The sequence below is a fragment of the Triturus cristatus genome, chromosome 5_2 (genome assembly GCF_964204655.1).
Source record: "Triturus cristatus chromosome 5_2, aTriCri1.1, whole genome shotgun sequence".
NCBI lineage: Eukaryota > Metazoa > Chordata > Amphibia > Caudata > Salamandridae > Triturus > Triturus cristatus.
Window position 1 is genome coordinate 54,131,726 of NC_140588.1, and position 20,895 is coordinate 54,152,620.

The window sequence follows — 20,895 nt, forward strand, 5'->3', positions numbered from 1 at the left end:
GGGCAGAGGAACGTCATGAATGAAGCCCTAAGGAATAGATGTTCATGCATACTTTATAAGTTCTTGGAGAAATCAATATTCAAGCCGAGGGAAATTCCTAAAGGCTTAAGGGTCTGGTTTTCCAAGAAGCCGTTGTGACATGAATGGACGGATGTAGGTGGCCATGCCTGTATTTGGTTTGTACGGACAGTGTCTAAATAAGGGCCGGATTTCTATGTTCAAATAAGGGCAATGTGAATTGTACCTATATATGGGCATAAATCAGGAAACTCGTATACGGAATCTAAATCTGCACACAACACAACTATCCATTACAAGTCTGCCCTGTTGTTATGCCTTTCGATGGAGTTGTCACCCCCCGGCATCTCCATCTCCCCAAACTCTCATATGTGGCATCTCTGCACTGATCAAAACGAAGAATATTTGAATGCAATGCATGCACCTAGGCTGGCATGAAAGCCAAAGCCTACCTACCCTTCTAGGTATATGCCACTTAAGAAGACCCCCTCTTTCAAATGGTTTGTATACCTTTTGACAGTACTAGCAACTAAGAATTCTTAGACGGTGAAGACATTTTTGCATGACGCTGCCTGTGCGATGTTAACATTTTCGAATGTGTTGTGTATGTTCTAGCATACCTTTCAATGAACTTCAACTACGGAAAAAGTTTTCTGTGATTGTTTGGGATAAAGGCCACTTTTCTTTACCAAAAGCCTATATTTGGTCACCTTAGGGTTCGATTCAAAGTGATAACAATGCCCCGTAAAATAAAATAAAAAGTAGTCCAGAAACAATGCCCTACTAAGGCCACTGTGTATATTTAAATGTAGTTGGGCTGTGCTCCCTGGGAGGGCTAAACACTGGAAGAGGCATGACGTATGCATGCCCTCAACAAATGGGGAGGACAAAAAAATGTAGCGACAATGGTGCCAGCAAATTGGAAATGTATGGGCGGGCTGGAAGCCCATGATGTAGATACAGCATGTCTCAGTTCGAGACAGCGCATGCATTCCGTCCAGTACCGAGACCTAAAAATGTGGTCGTGGGAAAGGGAAAATAAAAATGTATGTTAAAGAATTCCCTCTTTTGAGCCATTTATCAGTATAAAAAAAGTTACAGATTCAAGTAAGTTAATTTGATTTCATGATGGCAGCCTCTGTAAGATCCTGCTATATGAAGTTTTACTTATGTATACCAGCTATAAGATCCTTCAATGTAAAGGGGCATACATAAACACTGATATTTGTAACCGTGCACTGGGCCCTTTTGAGATTTTTTTCACTTTTTATGTTAATGTTTTATTACTTGGCAATGAAAAATATAAAGTACTACTGCTTGTGTTTTTGTGTAAAGACCAGAAAAGATGCATTGCTGAAATGTAGGAACACGTGTATAAAGTGTATTACTGTGTTTCAAGCTATATGGAGAAAGTGTGGAGAAGAACACTATGTTGTAGCATAAATTTGTTTTTGAATTTTAACCTTGAAATTACTCTTGTATTGGTATGACTTTTGAAATAGCATTTAATATGCTGAGAGGAACACAGTTTGCTAGTGCCTGATAGAATAGACATATGCACAAAGGAATTTCAGAATCTGAAACAAATGGTGAGAGCTTGCTAGCTTTTTGGGATTTTTCTATGCATTTTACTTCTGAAAGCCACATCCACCTATTTGAGTTCATTAAAAGATATGTAATTCAGATCTCTAATATAACCAGTGTTGGCTGCTTTATGCCATCATGGGTCTTGGTTGCAAAGTTGGTCTTAAGGTAGGAATAAGCTTTAAAAAAAACTGCGACATGTAATAAAAACCAAATTTTCCAGCTGCCCCTAATAGATGAAATTTTTAGGAGGGTCCTCTAATCTGCTAAATGACCAAAGCCTCCAACACTAGATAGTGTTTTTGAACCAGTAGTTTTTCTCAATAAGCAGTGAGTCTTGTGTTTGGCGGCATAAACATGAATTAACTACTATTTAGCAATTTTTGAAAACCTTTCCTAATTTCCATTGATTAACAGAATGGCAATTTAGATCAAAAGTAAAATACAGAAGCTTGGCTAGCTTCAGTAGAATCTATCAAACGTTTGTGTTTCTGTCTGTGCAAATCCTGCATGAAATTTGTTACTAGGTTTGTTTTCTTGATCACATTGGAAAACTGAAATAATACCTCAAACATATTAAATTGAAGGGACTGGTCAAACAAAATTATCTAGAAACCTCTGAAAATTTTTGGTATGGGTACCCCAGATCATAAATAAATACTTTATTATTTGGATTTGTTATGAGCAAATAGTTTTTAGTCATTGTTAAATATTTATTTATCATATCCTAAAATGATCCACCTGCCCAAACAAATCATATTTTTGAAGTTCTTAGTTATATGTTTATATTTTGGTACAGCTTTGGCTTGTCACTTATCTTGTAATTTGATTTGAAGTCTTCTTTGAAATGTTTCAAACACAAAACATTACATTGATTGTCTTGACATTTTACCAAAAAATATTAGTTAGAAGTATAATGTTCATGTTCACTTGTGTGTAAAATTCTGAGCCTCTTCCAGATATGTCTTTTAATGTATCTTTTAATGTTAGGTGGATCCATGTATGAAAGTGTAGCAAAGAAGGGTCAGCCTTCATAAGGGGAGCCTGGGGTGTACAAGAACAGATTTGTTGGTGTTACAATAGGTGTTGCGATTTTCAATACATTTTTTAGGGTGCACCTCAATAGATGTTCGAAGGTGAAATCATAGACACCCTAGTACATGGAGACATTGCTAATTGCTCCTATTGTCCTAATATTTCTTGTGAGTTGCATTAAATCACATATATATCTTGTGAAATAAATACTTATTTGTAAGTACGTAGGAGGCAGTTGCTTATTTTGCTAGTCTTCCAAATTGTACATATTTGTCTAGCTGGTCAGATGTACCAACAATTGTATTGAACATTGTTTTTATCTCTTTCTTGTAGTGCTAAAAACAATCCAGACATTCATAACTACCAGGTAAGAAAATAATTACAATTAAATATGAGCGCCATGTTTTGAGTTTTTTTACAGTTGCACACTTTTTTACGATATGTGGCCTAAAGTTTCTTGAAAGTTGTTAGTAGAGTGATCGCTTTATAATCCTTAAATGATAAGGGTCGGACAGGGTGTTTTCTATGTGTGCCCCCTGTTCATAAGTATTCAGCCTCTTGAGAATTTACACAAACTGGACTTTTAGATATTTTCATACTATGCAAATAACCTAAAATTATGAACTCCGCTCCGAGGGGGAGCGTCCGTGGCTTCAGTAGATCCACTATATTTTTTACCCACAGGATGGAATATATTTATTTGGGAATGAAAGGTGGTTCGCTGTGGATAATAAATGATAGTGTTCTGCCTCATTTTTTGCAAATATTCACCTCTTCCTTTTCTGAAGAAATAATGTGGTGACAAAATGCTGGTGAAAATCAAATTGTTAACGATTTCTCTATAGGACTGTTTTAAAAGGTGGCTAGGAGAAAGTTATTCTCCGCATGTCTTAGTCCTTTTAATCAGATATTTTGTTAAGTGTTGCTTATTCTTTTATACACAGGAGCATTTTTCTTTTCCTTGTGGAAAAAAAGAAAACCTCATAGGACAAAATCTGCAACATTCACTCAAATGTAAAAAAATGCATTTCAAAGTTTAGTTCGAAGAAGGGAGTTTAAAATCGCTTGGGATTTTGGATAGAGGACTTTAAGTTTGAAGCTGTACAAGTCAATAGGGACACGCAGGAAATCCTTTTCTCAGCTGATATGCTATCTCAATGAATTAAATTGTATGGCCGGAACACAAGATTCATTACTGAGACACTTAAAGGGCTTAGTGTTTACATTTTATACTTTTCCCAAATCACATATCTTCTTTAGTGCTAAGGGGGTGTTAAACTGGAACGTGCATGAGGTTGTAGTCTGTCTCCTTGCAAATAGGTGACTTGTGCTCAGGCTTTGTGGTAATGCATGATGAGGCACTGCAGGCTCCCACAATTCCTGTTCCTGAACCCACTCTGGTATACTGTAGCTTGCTGCATCTTGCTTTGGCAGCTGGGTGCCCAGGATGTGCCCAGCACCAGGTCGCCCCTCTCCTGGTGCCGTACTTGGAGTGGAGCAGAGTGGATTGGATTCCAGCTCCTAGCCTTCCAACAGCTTCGAGCACTGGTTTTGCTCACGAAGAACCATTCCATCACAGCCTGGTGAAGTGAAAGGGTAAACAGTCTTGCTTTTGTTAATAACTGTATGTTCCATATTGGCATTTATAGGACGGAGAAGTAGTTGATGCACTTTTATCACCCCTTGTGTTTAGGGGAGCGTATTGACTCGTGTGCTCCTTCAGTGGTACTCGATGTGGCATAAATAGCATCAGATGTCGAAGGGACTGAGAGTGTAATGAAAGGAAAGGGTTTGTTTCCTTGAGATTTAGTTCCAAGACTCTATTTTTTAACAGTTCATTTTCTGCACTTTCCAGTGCTTTTCTGGCCTCCTTTTCTTTAGCCCCCCCCCCTCACTAGGAGGCCTTTTCGATGGTTGTTTCATTTACTTAAATGAAGATTTATTGTAGTTAGAATGAACAGTCACAAGGAATGTCCCACAGAGACACGTCAAAGAGGTTTTTTTCAAGAGCTCAGTGTCTTGTTCCCAATGTGATTGCACATTGTCACCTAGAGGCCTGGGCCACCCCTCCAAATAAGACAGGCTACCTCCACATCTGACAATTCATTTGAGTTGTGACAAGTTGCAAATGCTACTGCCGAGATCAGCAACCCATGTGGACTGGAGAATAAAAGAATCAAGAGAAAAAGTTAAGAGCTCTGCAATGCCAGCAGAAGTACATAGACAAACTGCCATTATGTATGCCCCTAGTTTACAAATAATATTAGGGAGGAGTGAGAAGATAAACAGGTTGTTTGGGTTAAGACTGAAGCGAGACTTTAGTAAGAATAAGAATTCCAAGTAATCCAAACAATGATGTGACAGACAATTTACACTGTGCACAATGTATGACCTTTCATATTGCAATGCTGGAGGACCCTATGATCTCTAAATAGCTGAAAATGATGTTGTCCGCCTGTTTCTCAGCTCAATTCTCAAGGGGCTCCCCCTAGAAGATCCAAGTTAGGGTGTGTGTGTATATATATATATATTACCTACTGGCGGTCTCCAGTAAGTAGTTATAGTTAGAACCTAGTTTCCTTAGGAAAAGCATTTTTTGATTTGCTAATAACTTTGGCGTCGTTTGACGAATCTTAGTGAAATTCTCCCAAAAAAGTCTATCCAGGTCAGTTCCTATCCTGAAAGTTTGGGGGTGATTCGTCAAGGGGGGTCCCAAAACGCGTTTTCTCCATGTTAATTTCCATAGTAAATTTTGAGACGGGCTACAGCCAAAACTGCTGAACGGAATTACCCCATATTTGGCAAAAAGGTAGTGCTTGGTTCAGAAAGAGACCTTTTTTTTTAAAATGGTGTAAATCCGTTCAGTAGTTGCTGAGAAATAAAGAAAATAAAAGTTTAGATATCTAGGGCAGCGGTGGAGTCGCAAACCCTCCCGACCAGCGCTTCATTCTAATTGGCTGCCACGAGCTTCATTGTAATTGGCTGTCAACACGCCAAACCAGCAAGTGTTGGCAGCCATCTTGTGACTCGGTAGAAGTGAGTCACCAGAAAACAGAGAAATCAAGATATAAAACTAGAGAAGGGGGCAGGATAGAAACCCCCTGACTCCCTAGGCCTGCTCAGGGGGTCCCAGAAGGACCCCCAGGGCCCCAAAAACTTTTTCATTAAAAAATAAATTACGGCGAAATTCGTGCTGGGGTCGTGAATTCCGCCAAAATTGTTTAAAAAACAATTAAGCGCGGGTTCCCGTGTTTTATTTTAATGAGGTCCCTGGGTAGGCTGGGCCCGGGGGCATTTCTTAAAAAATAATAGCAGGGGCCCGTGGGGGCACCTGCAGCCCCGGGTACCACCATGTCCGCGGGGCTTCACTCATGTTGGGAGGGAGGGCGGGTGCGCGGCCCTCCTCCTGGAGCCCGTGATGGCCCTGGGGACCGCCACCCCCCAGGGCCGGCTCCTGCAGTGTCTCCTGACATAGCGTGCAATTCTGTCTGCAATTAATAAATCATGTCTCAATGTAAATTGTGAGCTCTGCTGACCGCAGTGTAGGTAACAAAAGATGAAATATGTATGGAATACATTGTCGAAATGTGTAGGTTTCGGGGACGTTATAATTAGTTGCCTACTAGACTCCGAAATTAATGAATCAAGACTGAATTTGAATTGAGCCCTGCTGACCACAGTGTAGGCTGGAGGCAGCAGTCAGCAAAGGCCCACATCCACGTGGTGTTGACTTTAGCTGCACAGATTGGGAGCATTTGGTTTTGTTAACTGATTATAGTCTCAATTTGCATCGGTACGTGGTGTTGACTTTAGCTGTATACAGTTAGTGGTAGGTGTGGTGCTCAGCGTGTGTTCAGCCAGCGATGATGCATGGTGTGGGCGGGCCGCACTGGGAGCAATGTCTCTTGCCTACTGGACTGCGTCATCTGCAATGACGACTCCATCAGAATTGTGAGCCCTGCTGTCCGCAGTGTAGATCGAAGGCAGTAGTCTGTACAGACATCAAGGAATCCTTTTAGTGACTTCCTCTTGAAAAAATCCAACGACATAGAGTACAGTTCACTCTGCAATAAATAAATCAAAACTTAATTGGTGCTGTGAGCTCTGCTGTCCGCAGTGTAGACTGCCATTCAGTGTTCCTTTGGACTTGCAAGATGAATTTGGTCATTGTACTAAAGCTATAATTGATCTCAAAAGAGTACTTGAAGCAAGGATACTAAAAGGATATTATGTAGGTTTTGAAGACATTGTAGTTAGTTGCCTACTGGACTCTGTAATTAATGAATCAAGACTCAATTTTAATTGTGAGCCCTGCTGACCGCAGTGTAGGCCGGAGGCAGCGGTCAGCAAGGGCCCACAGCCACGTAGCATTGAGCTGAGCTGCACATTTAGTGGCACCTGAAGCAACATGCATTTGCGTAGCCTGCGATGATGCGTGGTCTGGGCGGGCCGCACTGGTAGCAATGTCTTTTGTCTAATGAATTCTGCCTTAATAAGGCCACATGGTGTTGACTTGTGGCGCACTGAGTTAGTGGTACCTCTGGCGCTCAGCGTGTGAGCAGCCTGCGATGTTGCGTGGTTCGGGCTGGCCGCACTGTGAGCAATGTGTCTTGCCTACTGGACTGCGTCATCTGTAATCGGCACTCCATCTGAATTGTGAGCCCTGCTGTCCGCAGTGTAGATCGAAGGCAGTAGTCTGTACAGACATAAGTCTGCGGTGCTGTGCCGCTGTGTTCGCAGGGGGCCTGTGTCGAGGAGGCCGGCGGACATGGCCGCAGCCACGTGGCAGGGTGAGGGCTGCTGCTCTGGCAGATGCGTTAGGCTTCACACAAGTGAACCACACCCAGAGCCCCGGCCTATTTATTCACACTTCTACGCTGGAGTGGTGTACGTTGGACCAGCCCACTGTGCTTCCGCTTACAGGAGACTACGATACAGGTACATGACTGAAATCTTCCCCACTGCCTGAGGTAACATGGTTGCGTTCACTGTCTACAACACTACAAGCACCAGCAGTATATGTACACATGGAGAGGTTTGTGCTCTGCATAGTGAGGTCTGTTCAGCACATCACCGCAACACTTGGTATTGTGTGCATTCTTATTGGTGGGTGACTTGCGTCCTTCACACATTGGTTGCTACATCTCCCAACATTCAGCTTTTGTGTAGCTGAGGGGCCATGCCGTTTTTGGAAAGTCCGTTGACCTGTTGTGCGCTGCCTCTGTGGTATTGGGGGGTGGTCCGGGGGGAGGTTCTGAGGGTGGTGGCAGTGGGTTTTGTGGCCTTCTTGTGGGTCAGAGGTGCATGATCAGTAGCTCTATGACATGTGTTGGTCTTCAGATGTGATTCTGGGCTGGGCTCCTTTTCACACTGTAGGTAGTTGTGCTACTTTACACTAGTAAAAGGCAGATGTTACATTCCTACTGCTAACGCATCTTATCGCCTGTTTTTGGATCGTACCGCAGATATGGCTGCTCGTTGAAAATATTGGGAAGTGGTGTTTTGTATTCTTTTTGCACAGGAATGCCTACTGTGCATATTATTAGCTTTAGTTGTTGCTCTCATTTTTGGCATTTTTTTTGCGGAAGCTATTGCTGGAAAACTGGCGATATCGGCTGTTTTCACCAGGTTGGGAACGGAATGAAAATTTAAAACCACTGAAAAAACTATAGGTTTAATGAACATTAAAATTAGAAATTAGCATTTAAAAAAACCTTAGAAACTCACTGAAAAAACCATAGGTTTCAGGGTTGTTATAGTTAGAAATGAGCATTTAAAAAACCTTAGAAATTCAGTGAAAAAACCATAGGTTTCAGGGACGTTCTAGTTAGTTGGACATTTCACTCGTACAAAACCAGAGAAATTCGAACGTTATAGTTAGTAGAGCTAACTATAACTCGCGCCCCCGCAATGCACTGCTGATGACATCACATATTACATCACTCGTGACATGGTCAGTGACATCACTGATATCCCTGATGATATCTCAAATGACATTCCAAATGACATCACTGATGACATCATCCACGTGATAATCTGATGCACCTCCTCACACCCTAATATAACCTTTGATACACCCACTCTAAAATACAGACTACCATTTTCGAAACCATAGGCAAATCTATAGCAGTTACCATATACCCACTGACTAATTCCTAGCTATACACACACATTCTTTCATTCACCCATACAGTTACTCATACATGCAGTCACTCATCAATACTGCACTATTATATGTACTCATACACCTATACAAACACTCCTACACCGTCACTCATCCATAGTTATTGACACACCTAGCTAGACATGTAAAGAATCAATAACACTGCCGTTTACTCACCTATACAGTTATACATTCATTATCTAACCTATTCATACAGATTGTAACATATACTTACTCTCTTATACAATCACTAACACAAGCACACTCATTTATACTGCCACTCTCAAAATTACTCGCTCTAACATATATGTACTCCAACACTCGCATATACTGCTTTTCACATATGTAGTTACTCACACATATACCAGTGAGACATGCATTCACTCACTAACACACTGATACACACACACACTTACCTATACAGCTTTTTCCACATGTACTAGTGAACCCATACACCCAGTAAATTGTCCACTCACATATGTAGGCAGTAAGTCACACACCGCCTGCCCACCCACCCACATAAACACTGAGGCACCCACACAGATGCTCATGCAACCAATAAGTAACCCATATAGATAGTCATGTACCTAATCATCAACCCACGCAGCAGCTTACACAACAACTAAGAGACTGATAATGACATTCACACAGTTTAGTCACTAGCCCATGCATTCAGTAAGACCCATTTAATCACTAACTTATACAGTCAGTTACACACCTGATAAATCCTCCACCCACACACTTATACACCAACTCAATCTACAATATACCTTGTCATTAATATATATAAAATATATTTTAACTTTACAGAAACACACATTCACTGGATGAGGTCATCAGTGATATCATTTGAGATGTCATCAGTGATGTCACTGACCATGTCATAAGTGATGTAATATGTGATGTCATCAGCAGTGCATTGCGGTGGCGCGAGTTTTAGTTGGCTCTACTAACTTTAACGTTCAAATTTCTCTGGTTTTCTGCGAGTGAAATGTCCAACTAACTATAACGTCCTTGAAACCTATGGTTTTTTCAGTGAATATATATATATATATATATATATTCTACTGGCGGTCGCCAGTAGATAGTTATAGTTAGGACCGTGTTGCCATAGGAAATCCGCAACATTCTATTTGAAATAACTTTGGCGCCGGTTGACGAATCCTCGCGAAATTTTCAAAATAGGTGGGGCGCTCCGCTCCTACCCTGAAAGTCTTGGGGGGGGGGGGGGGTTCGTCAAGCGGGGGCTGAGAAAAAAGGGGGGTCCCAAAACGCGTTTTCCCCATGCAATTTTCCATAGGGACCTTTAGTCCAAGGTACAGCGCGAACGGCTGAACAGAATTACTTGAAATTTGGCAAAGAGGTAGTCCTCAGGTCAGGCATGTGCCTTTTGCATATATGGTGTCAATCTGTTCAGTAGTTCCTGAGAAAATCAAAAATAAAATCCCATACATATCTGGGCGGAGCCTAACCACACATCTCATCGTGAGATCTTATTGCCTGTCAGTACTTCATCCAAGAAGTGTTGGCAACCATCTTGGGGCCAATATACATGATAGCACCTCATTAAAAAGCATTGCAGTTAATAGAAGGTTTTAAGACTTTAGTTACATGATAAATCATTTGTTGATGGTACCATACTCATTTTAGGAATTGTGGTGTGTTCTAAGGTGATTTTACCATGTGAAAAAGCCTTCTGCTCTGATATCATGAATCATGTTTGAGAGAAAACTATTTTCTCATGCTTTTCCCACAGAGGTTTGGAAGGTGATCTATAAGCTAAACTGAGAGCATATTTTCTGTAAATTCACATTATCTTTCTCAGTAAAACATGTACATCCAACAAGGGCAGAGACTGTCAGTTGATTCCTTTGTTTTCTACTGCAGCTTCCCAGAGTGCTCTAAAGAACAACTAGAGCGCTAACAGTCTTACTTATGACAAAAGTATGGCACACCTGAAGCCATCTTGATTGGAATAAAGTGGTAACACTTAAAACATTTAATTTACAAAGGAACAAAATGAGGGGGTTCATTTTGCCATATAAATTATTAGTGCTGCAGAAAGAAAAACTAGGGCACATTTTGACTTCTGAAATCCTCTTTTATTTCATAAAAACATTCCGACATGCAGACTGAAACATGCACTTTGAATACCAGCAGCAGACTTGCCTGGTGAGCAGTAGCTTTACTATAGTGATCTAATGAGCAACTAGAGTGCTAACATTCAGAATTTATGGAAAATGTGTGACACATCTGAATGCCTTCTTGATGGAATCAAAGTAAAAAACTGAAAGTATTTCCTACTGAGGAGACTGCAGTAAATGAGGAAATTAGGAAACTTCATAACAAATAAGTCTCCCAAGATGGCCACCAGAGACAAAAGAGCCCAAATGTAGCCCAAATATCACCCAGATGTAGCCCAAATGTAGCCCAATGACAGAAGTGTGCAAAACACTTATTTTTTGTGTATTTGCAGTTTTATATAGTGCAGACTTGTCAGGTATTGGAGTGCTTTACATGAACATTGGTTACATCACACAAGATCAAATTCATTTTGGTTGTAGACATGGGGAGATTGTGATTTGACCAGAATCACAGAATGTTCAGCTGAAGCAGAAACTCCAACCTGGTTCCCCAGTTGCAAAGTCTGCAGCTCTGGAAGTAACACCACACCCTCTCCCCTTGGATGCAACATTTAATCAAGTGGTCAACTGGATAAAAAAACTAAGATTACAAATAATTTAAAAGTTCTTTGTCGCTATTTGAAAACTCAGAAAATATGTCCTCATTTTAGTTTTTTAGAGCACTAACCATAATTTTGATGCAAATAAGACCCTCTCATATATGTAATTTCTAAAGGAAATGCTCTAGGCATTACAGTTTTGATTACATCAAGATTACGTCAGGCATTCCACACTTTTGTAATAAATATAGAATGTTAGCAATCTAGTTTTTCATTGGGATACTGTTAAGAGGCAGAGGCCAGGGGCACGGACTCTGAAAATTGAAGGCAGGTAGGAGAGTGCAGAGGCAACAATTTGACCACACTAGGCAGGCAGGAAGGGCAGTGGCAGCACAACAGACTATGGAGGGCAGTGGAAAGGGGGGCAGGGGCAACAAACCAACAATACAGGACTGGCAAGAGAGGCTGTGGCAATATAATAGACCATTGTGGGCAGAAGGAAGAGGCAGTGGTCATACAACCATACATGCCAACAGACACGTTTCAGCCAGGAAATGTCCAATGTTTTTAAGCTCAAATGGGCTTTACTTGATCGGTTTCCTGTCTACAATCTTCTCTTTTTCAATGTAACTCAAAGGGGAAAATCAATACCCCAGTTTTATTTCAAAATCTCCCTCTTACCAAGTTCAAAATGTTCGCAAGTATGGTACATTGGATCATGGTAGGCAGGAGGAATTGGGGTAGGGACATGGACTCGGATAACAGAGGACAGGAGGGACATGGAGAGGTGCACCAAACTGACCCTACAGGGCAGGCATCAGGGTTTGCAGCAGCACAATACACCACACAGGGCACGCGGGACGGGAGTGCAGCACAACAATCCATAGAAAGCAATAGGGAGGGGACAGGACCATGCACATGGACAACAGACAACAGAGGGGAAAGAGGCAATGGTAGCTAGCTGACCATAATGGACAGACAGGAGAGAAAGCTGCAGCATAACAGACCATAAAGGGCAGGAGGGACGGATCAGGGGAATTACAATGGAACCGACAAGCCAGGAGGGAGGGAATAGGGGTCTGCACATGGAAACAGAGGGCTGGGGGCAAGGGGGCAGGGCTGGAGCAGCAAGATGACCATGGAGGTCAGGCAGGATGGGCACTAGAAACAAGACACACCATGGAGAGCAACAGTGAGACTATGATGGCATACACACAGACCATGGAGGGAAGGTGGGAGGGGGTCAGGAGCAGCTAGCTGACCACACAGGGAAGGTGGGAGGGGCCATGGCAGCACAGAAGACCATGCATGGCAAGCGGGAGGGTTAGTGGCAGCACAATGGCTATGATGGGCAAGAAGGAGGGTGCAGGGGCATGCACAAAGGACCATGGAGGATAGAAGGGAGGGTCAGGACCTGGGCACAGACAAGAGAGTTCAGGGGAAGGGGCCTCACAACAGACCGCGCTGGGCAGGCAGGAGGAGCAGTTGCAGCACAACAGACCAGGGAGGGCAGAAGGGTGTGGCAGTAAAATGGACCATGGAGGACAGGAGGAAGGGGATAGGGGCATGGCATGTGGACAGGCAGGGTGGAGGTGGCAGGGACAGGTTACAGTCATCTGACAATGCTAGGCAGGTGAGAGGGGAGTGGCAGCTCAACAGAACACTCAGAGTAGATAGGAGTGGCAGGTCCATGGAACATGGTGGTCAAAAAGGATGGAGCATGGGCATGCACAAAGACATCGGAGGACAGGGGGAAGGAGAATAGGGGCAGCAAGCAAAGCACAGAGGCTAAGCAGGAGGTCAATGATGGGCCATAGAATTGGGCAATGGAGGGCAGGATGAGTGGACTGGTACATCATGCTAAATGCAGGGCAGTGGCAGCACATCAGACCATGCATGGCAGGAGGGAGGAGGCTAGTCCATGGATTCAGACAACAGAGGATAGGGAGGAGGTGGATGGGGCAGCAAGCTAACTGTTCATAGAAGGTGGGTATTAGGAACTTTATTGTTTTTAAAATGTGTGTCTGTGCGAACTACTTAAAATATGAACAAGTATGCAGCATAATCTCACTTTTATTCAGGAAGAAGAGGACGTTTGGGACTGTGACTCCGGGCTCACTTGGCAGAAACATCCCCTGACCCTCCACCCCCCATCGCAAAATGTAATGCCCGTGAAAAGGGTAGGTGGACGCAGTGTTATATAGAACATAGTCCTGAGAGCACGATTGAAAATGAAAACTAGATCTAGTATATGGTATAAACTATGCACCAAAAAGTGTGATATAAGATGAACCGGGGCGTGAAATATAATATGCAATACATTGTGCGCAATGACAGATTCATTGGAGAGCGCGAGATAGCACAGGCACTAGCGCTTGCTATGTGATATGCGCCTTGGAGTGTAATATGCACAGGGCAATGTTGTGTAACCTAAGTAGTCTCTAAAGTTGTAATATAAAATATGTGCTGGGTAGTGTAACATTGCATATGCACTGTGACAAAGATATGGATCCCAGATTGTAATATGTATGGCATAGTGCTGTGCTTTATAACATAGGCATCGAGGAAGGCACGTTAGATGGGGCAATATAACCCGTGCGAAGGCAAGTGTGGCATGACATATTCACGGGGTGGTGTTACAGTGCACATGGGCTAGAGAGTGTCGTAGCATACGCACTAGCTGGTGGAATACAACACAGAGGTGTGTGGCACTCGGCGGGCACTGGTGGGTGTAACACAGCATTGGGCTCAGCCAGGAGCACGCTGTGACCCTCAAGTGAGGTTTGTCTCCTTTCCAGAGAGTAAAATAAAAAGTATTACACATCCGGCAGTGGATGTGTTTTATTAACCATGAGGGGGTTTCTTGCATAGTTTGGTCAAATTTTTGTTGAATCCCCTTTGAATGGCTTGGTGTGCATGTGTATTAAATGTGCCCGTCAATAGCTACCCATGTTTGTATAAATAAACAACAAGGGTGTCTACTTGGAGAGTACCCACCGGCGGGGGCCCCGGGTTTAGGCACGGTAGGGTGTCAGACATGTCAGAGCTTCACTAGCGGTGTGAATACATTCTACGTGGATTCATTGTATGCATAGTCGCCTTTTAATGAATATCACGCATATCATGGTGATAGGTACATACGGTTTGTCCAGCATGTCCTAGGTGTTTCTATAAATATATTTTTTTTTAAAGAAATAAAAAACAAAGGCCGGCCCCGGGGGATGGGGTCCCCGGGGCCATAAGTGGCCTGAGGAGGGGGGCAACACAGCCCCCCTCCTAAAGAATAAAAATTTTTTAAAAAAGGCCATGACCTGGGGGTTGGGGTCGCCGGGGCCGATTAAGGCCTTGGGAGGGCCAAATTAATTTTTTTCAACAAAAAAAATTAGGGTACAGGCCCTGGGGGATGGGGTCCCCAGGGCTAATAAATTAGAAAAAGAAAGGGGGCCACACAGCCCTCCTTCTTAAAAATAAATAAATAAAAGACCGGCATCACGCCGGAGGCCACGCCCCCTCCTTGCAGCACTCTGCAAACGCGCCCCCTGGCCAGTTGTAAGTTGAGGAATTAATTCCCCTGCAATACTGAGGGTCCCTGAGGGCCAACTAGCCCAACAGGTATCTCCAGTATGCGCCAGGGAGCTGCGTTGCAGACAGGTGTTCTGAGGCCACGCCCCTTTTTACACCTCCATGCAACGCAGCTCTGTGGCGCTTACTGGAGGTACCTAGTGGGCTTGTTTGACCCTAGGGACCCTTAGGATTCAAGGGGACTTAATCTCCTAACTCAGAACGGCCACAGGGCGCGTTTACACAGTGGTGAAGGGAGGGGACGGGGCCTGAGGTGACGTGTGCAAACACGCCCTGTGGCACGTTTTTAAGTTGGGGAAATTATTCCCTTTCAATCCTGAGGGACCCTGGGATCCAACTAGCCCACCAGGTTCTTCCAGTAAGCACCACTGCTCTGCGTTGCAGAGAGGTGGTGCAGGCCGTGCCACTTTTTACACCTTTCTGCAACGCAGCTCTGTGGCGCTTACTGGAGGTACCTAGTGGTCTAGTTGGACCCTAGGGACCCTCAGGATTCAAGGGGACTTAATCTCCCAACTTAAAACGGCTACAGGGCGTGTTTACACAGTGGGGAAGGGGGGGACGGGGCATGAGGTGACGTGTTCAAACACGCCCTGTGGTGCGTTTTAAGAGGTAGTTTTAATCCCCTGCCCTATTATATACTAGGGGCTTACAGAGGAGGTCATGCTAATCACATGGGGACCCCAACGCATAGTGTGCCCTAGTGTATGTAGGTGTTTTCACTGTATTCTGAGTGTCTTAACATAGCACTGGCTCTAGGACTGGTTAGTCAGACTCAGTTACCACCAGTATCCATCTGAAAAAGTTGAGGGTACAGGATGATTTTGCAACAAGGCTTGTTTCTGCTCTTCTGTTTGTTCTTTCTGCACGTTATACTTCTTCCTGCACTTTTCTTCGTTTTTGAGGACTTCTGTTGCTTCTTTCTGCATTTCTTTTTTTTATTTCTGTGCGTTTTTTCTTCTTTCTTCACATGTCCTATCTCTGTAGGCATAGATAGAAATTAGCATTTAAAAAACCTTTGAAATTCACTGAAAAAACCATAGGTTTCAGGCACATTATAGCTAGGAATTAGCATTTAAAAAACCTTAGAAATTCACAGAAAAAACCATAGGTTTCAGGGGCGTTATAGTTAGCTGGACTTTTCACTCGTACAAAACCATAGAAATTCCCCCGTTATAGTTAGTTCAGCTAACTATAACTCGCGCGCCCGCAATGCACTGCTGATGACGTCACATATTACATCACTCATGACATCACTCATGACATCACTCATGACATCACTCATGACATCACTCATGACATCACTCATGACATCACTCATGACATCACTCATGACATCACTCATGACATCACTCATGACATCACTCATGACATCACTCATGACATCACTCATGACATCACTCATGACATCATCCTTGTGATAGAGTGGTAGACCTCCTCTCCCCCTAATATAACCTTTGATACACACATTCAAAAATAGAAATTAAAATTTTCAAAACAATGGACATACCAATACCAGTTACAACAACCTATTCAGTAATAGTAAGATCCACATCCACTCATTCACCAACAGTCCTATACAGTCACTCATACATGTACTCTCTCATCATATGTACTCATACACCTATACATCCTGTTACACAACGCCACTCATCCATAAAGTTACTCACACACAGTCACTCATGCTAATAAAGAATCAAACATCCGTTTACCTGCATATACAGTTATACACACACCACCACACTTACTTCTACAGAAACTTACACATACTTAGTCTTTTTAACAATCACTTATAGAAACACATACTTATTCATACAGGAACTCTTACAATCTCTCACTCTCACATATACTCACTTATATACACCAATAGTCACATATACTAGTTTAAAACATATGTAGTTACTCATAGAGACACTATTGAGACAGTCATTCACTCACTAACACACCCATGCACACACTCATCCACCCATACAGTCCTGCACACATGCTGTCTTCAACACATACAAACAGTGAGTCACTCATTCATGCACCGATGCACTACGTAATACCCCCCACCGAACCATACAGACATCAGACACTTATACTGATACTCAAAAAACCAACTAATAACCTATATAGACACTCATGTAGCTACTCACCAACCCATGCAGCCACTTATACACAAAGTGAGAGACTGATACAGATATTTACATATTTAAACATTACTCACTAAGTCATGTATTCACTAAGATACACTTAATCAGTCAGTTATACAATCAATTTTTCAAAAACAAATCATCCATTTAGACACTTATATACCCATTTATTCTTCCATCGACCTTGAGATATACATATATAAAACATATGTAATTTTCAGAAAAACACATTCACTGGATGATGTCATCAGTGATGTCATCAGTGATGTCATTTGAGATGTCATGAGTGATGTCACTGACCATGTCATGAGTGTAATATGTGACGTCATCAGCAGTGCATTGCGGGCGCGCGAGTTATAGTTAGCTAAACTAACTATAACGGGGGAATTTCTATGGTTTTGTACGAGTGAAAAGTCCAGCTAACTATAACGCTCCTGAAACCTATGGTTTTTTCAGTGAATATATATATATATATATATATATATATATATATATATATATATATATATATATATATATATATATATATATATATATATATATATATATATATATATATATATATATATATATATATATATATATATATATATATATATATATCTCGATTCTCACTTGGAAAGGAAAGCCCGACACAGCTCCAGGGTTTCACAGGTGACTTTATTTCTAATTCTGCGTGATGCCGGTAGTCCATGAAACGCTTAGGCAGACGCGTTTCAGTGCCGGTTCTATGGGCTCCTCATTCTCGCTGGAGGTCACGCACAGAGTGAAGATTGCAGTGGCCTCTCCCATTTAGCAGCGGGGACCCTTAGAGTGATTAGCTGCAACCCTTGATGCGCATGGTCAAAGGCTGTGTGTAGTGGGGGGTTGTCTGCCCATGGCGGGGTTGGGTTTAGTGCCATGGTCTTTGGCTGTGCACAGTGGTGTTTGGCCTGCAGTCAACCTAGTTGCGAACAGTGATTTCCCCCCCACTGTGCTTGGCCAAAGGCCAGGCCGTGTGACAAATCACCCACTGTACACAGGCAAAGGTGGGGTTGGCCATCTGCAGTGCGGTTGGCTGCTGGGCAACATACAAAATTGCACTTAACTCCTAAACATGCACTGTTTGCATGCTGTGGACCCACACAGTACAGTCAGAATCTGTGCTGTTTGTGACTATGGTGTTCTCAGTGATGCAGTTTGAGATTCCATCAATGATGTAATTTAACATGTCATGAGTGATGCAGTATGTAAGGCCATAAGCAGTGCATGGAGGGTGGTGTACATTATAGTTAGCTGAGTAAACTATAACTGGTGAATTTCAGTGTGGGTTTTATTTTTGTTTGGTAAATGTTAGTTTTTATGTTATTTCAACCCCTAACTATAACATCACTTTAACATTTGATTTTTTCAGTGACTATAGATTTTTTTTTAACATAATCGTAAATCTTTTTTCAATACCCAACTGTAGCGTCACTCTAAACATTGACTTTTTTTACTGTGCATCTGAGTTTAAAAATTATTACTTACCAAAGTTATCTTCGGAAGTGCCGCCTATTCTCTCCAAAAGCATTTTGAGCTAGAAATGCTCTATATGCAGTGGCGTTGTAGATATTATCCTGGTTTTCTAATTCCAGAAACATTAAGAGTAACATCATAACTATGACTCCAACTCGAACATAAAATCAATAACATTAACAAACTGAATGTTTTGTGGAAACAGGCCATACACTTGATCGCTTGAATCTGATGCACATTGGCGTGAAAAATATGCACGTAGCTGTTGAGAGCCAATGCACGGATTTGAAAGCTGGTGATATGCAAGTCGCAAGGAAGAAATCGAGGAGCTTTCTTATAGTTTTGTGGGTTCATTAGAGCTTATCAAGCAAGTAGGGAGGACTTCTAAGGTATAGTTAGTCAGCTTAGTTGAAGCATGAAAGTAATAGTTGCTTAAACCTTTTGAGGGCAACCTATGTACAGGGAATTATCCCCAGCATCACATGGTGTTTAGCTATATTTGAGAACCTGATTTCCTAGTGCTACAGTGGAGAAATGGGAGTCTGTCACTATCCCCCCGATTACCTACTTGAGCTGAAGGGATTGGCGGTGGGTCCAGTAATTTTGGCCATATCTTCAACAGGTGATTTCCACTTTTGTCTGTTTTTAATGGTTTTTAAAAAAAAATGTTTTTATTGCATTTTGTGTCAACAAATAAGCTGCCATGTTAACACTCAGTTATAGCCCTACTGGGCACCAGTTTTGCAAGAGCAAAGAATCAGCCCATAACAAACAGAACGACAACATAAGAGAAAATAAAACCATAGAGGGGTGGGTATCTGTGTCAAACTAAGAGGAGACATGATATGAGTAGTATGCAAGTTGATGCCTTCCGGAGTAACGTGAAGAAAACAAAGAAAAGTCTGTATCATTTTTACAAGCGGTAGTACTGTTCATCATGACTTGACCAGTTGCAGGGTCCTCGACATGAGGCAGCAAGAGCACAGAAAAAACAATAAGTGGGGGCAGCAAAGTCAATAAACATATAGCAGAATCTTTAGTAAAGCAGTCATTATTATGTCCTCAATAATTCCTTTTGGTGGTTTGGTGCATGCAGGCATTCGACAACTACCAGGGAGAGAAACCCCACGCTCATCAGCGCATTAGAGGGTCCCTAGGATAGCCGGGGATAAGCAGCATCTATCAGTGACCTCGGGATGAAGTAAGAGATAAGAGCGACAGGTTGCCATATATTCTTAGGCCCAGAGGAGAGGGGTAGCAGTGTGGCATAGGTTTCACTGGTCCTAACACAGTAAATTAAATCTCTTAGCCAAGCTTTAGTTGATGGGGCCATGGAGGTGCCCCAGTTCTTGGATCTTGTCGTTTTGCAAGGAGGAGTAGGGCAGTAGCAGTGAAACGTCGTATCCCAGTATCAAGAGTTTGGACATAACCCAACAGTGCTAGGATTGGGGAGGGGGCCAAATCTGCTTCAGTCATGGAGGTGAGGTAGCAAAAAACTTTCACCCAGAAAGCCTGGACCGGCAGGCAACGCCATGCCATTTTTGTAAAGTTGGCGTTATCTGCTGCGCATCATTGGCAATTGTAGGATTTGGTAAGGTCTATTTTGGTGAGTAGTGCGAGTGTAATGTATGTCCTATTCAGATACTTAAAGTGGAGAAGTTTGTGTCTATAGTTACTAGAAATATATCTGGTTTGTTCACAGCAGAAAATCCAAACCCTGTCCGTCAAGGGTTGCCCCAAATCCCACTCCCATAAAGTAATGTTGCGGTCTTGAAAATTTAGGAAACAAGCTATCAGCAGTCGTGGTGGGGCCCGGGAGGCGCACAAGGTGGCAATACCCGATGTGCTCTTTCAACTGAAAATGTTGGGGAGAAGTCCTCCCTGCCAAAGAGCTCCACAAGGAGCCGCTCAAGGCGCATAACAACTGCTGTCTGGGTGTCATCTGCCTCAGAGATGCGCTGTTCGGTAGTCTCTATGTGTGCTTCATGTCGTTCTAAACATCCGTAAATGTCATCCAGACGAGTGTCAAGCGTGTCAAATCTTGCTTAGATGGCCTTGAAGCCAGCCCGTAGTTCTACCATGATGGCCGCGGCGCTGTCTACAGGGGAAAGGCCAGTCTCATGAGGGTCTGGAAGGACCACGGGGGTCTCCTCATCCGGCACCCTCATTATCGTCCCGCCTGGGGTTTTTTGGTATGTCGA

The 20,895-nt window shown here is 42.7% G+C and overlaps 1 protein-coding gene across 1 annotated transcript in view; it reads left to right on the plus strand.

Annotated features, from left to right (window-relative positions):
* The window catches only part of EPB41L4B (erythrocyte membrane protein band 4.1 like 4B), a 729,970-nt gene that overhangs the window by 693,007 nt on the left and 16,068 nt on the right, over positions 1–20,895 (plus strand). Inside the window, exon 14 of the mRNA XM_085606843.1 lies at positions 2,971–3,004. Coding sequence (XP_085462969.1) covers positions 2,971–3,004 — 34 coding nt within the window. The remainder of the gene's footprint in view (positions 1–2,970; positions 3,005–20,895) is intronic.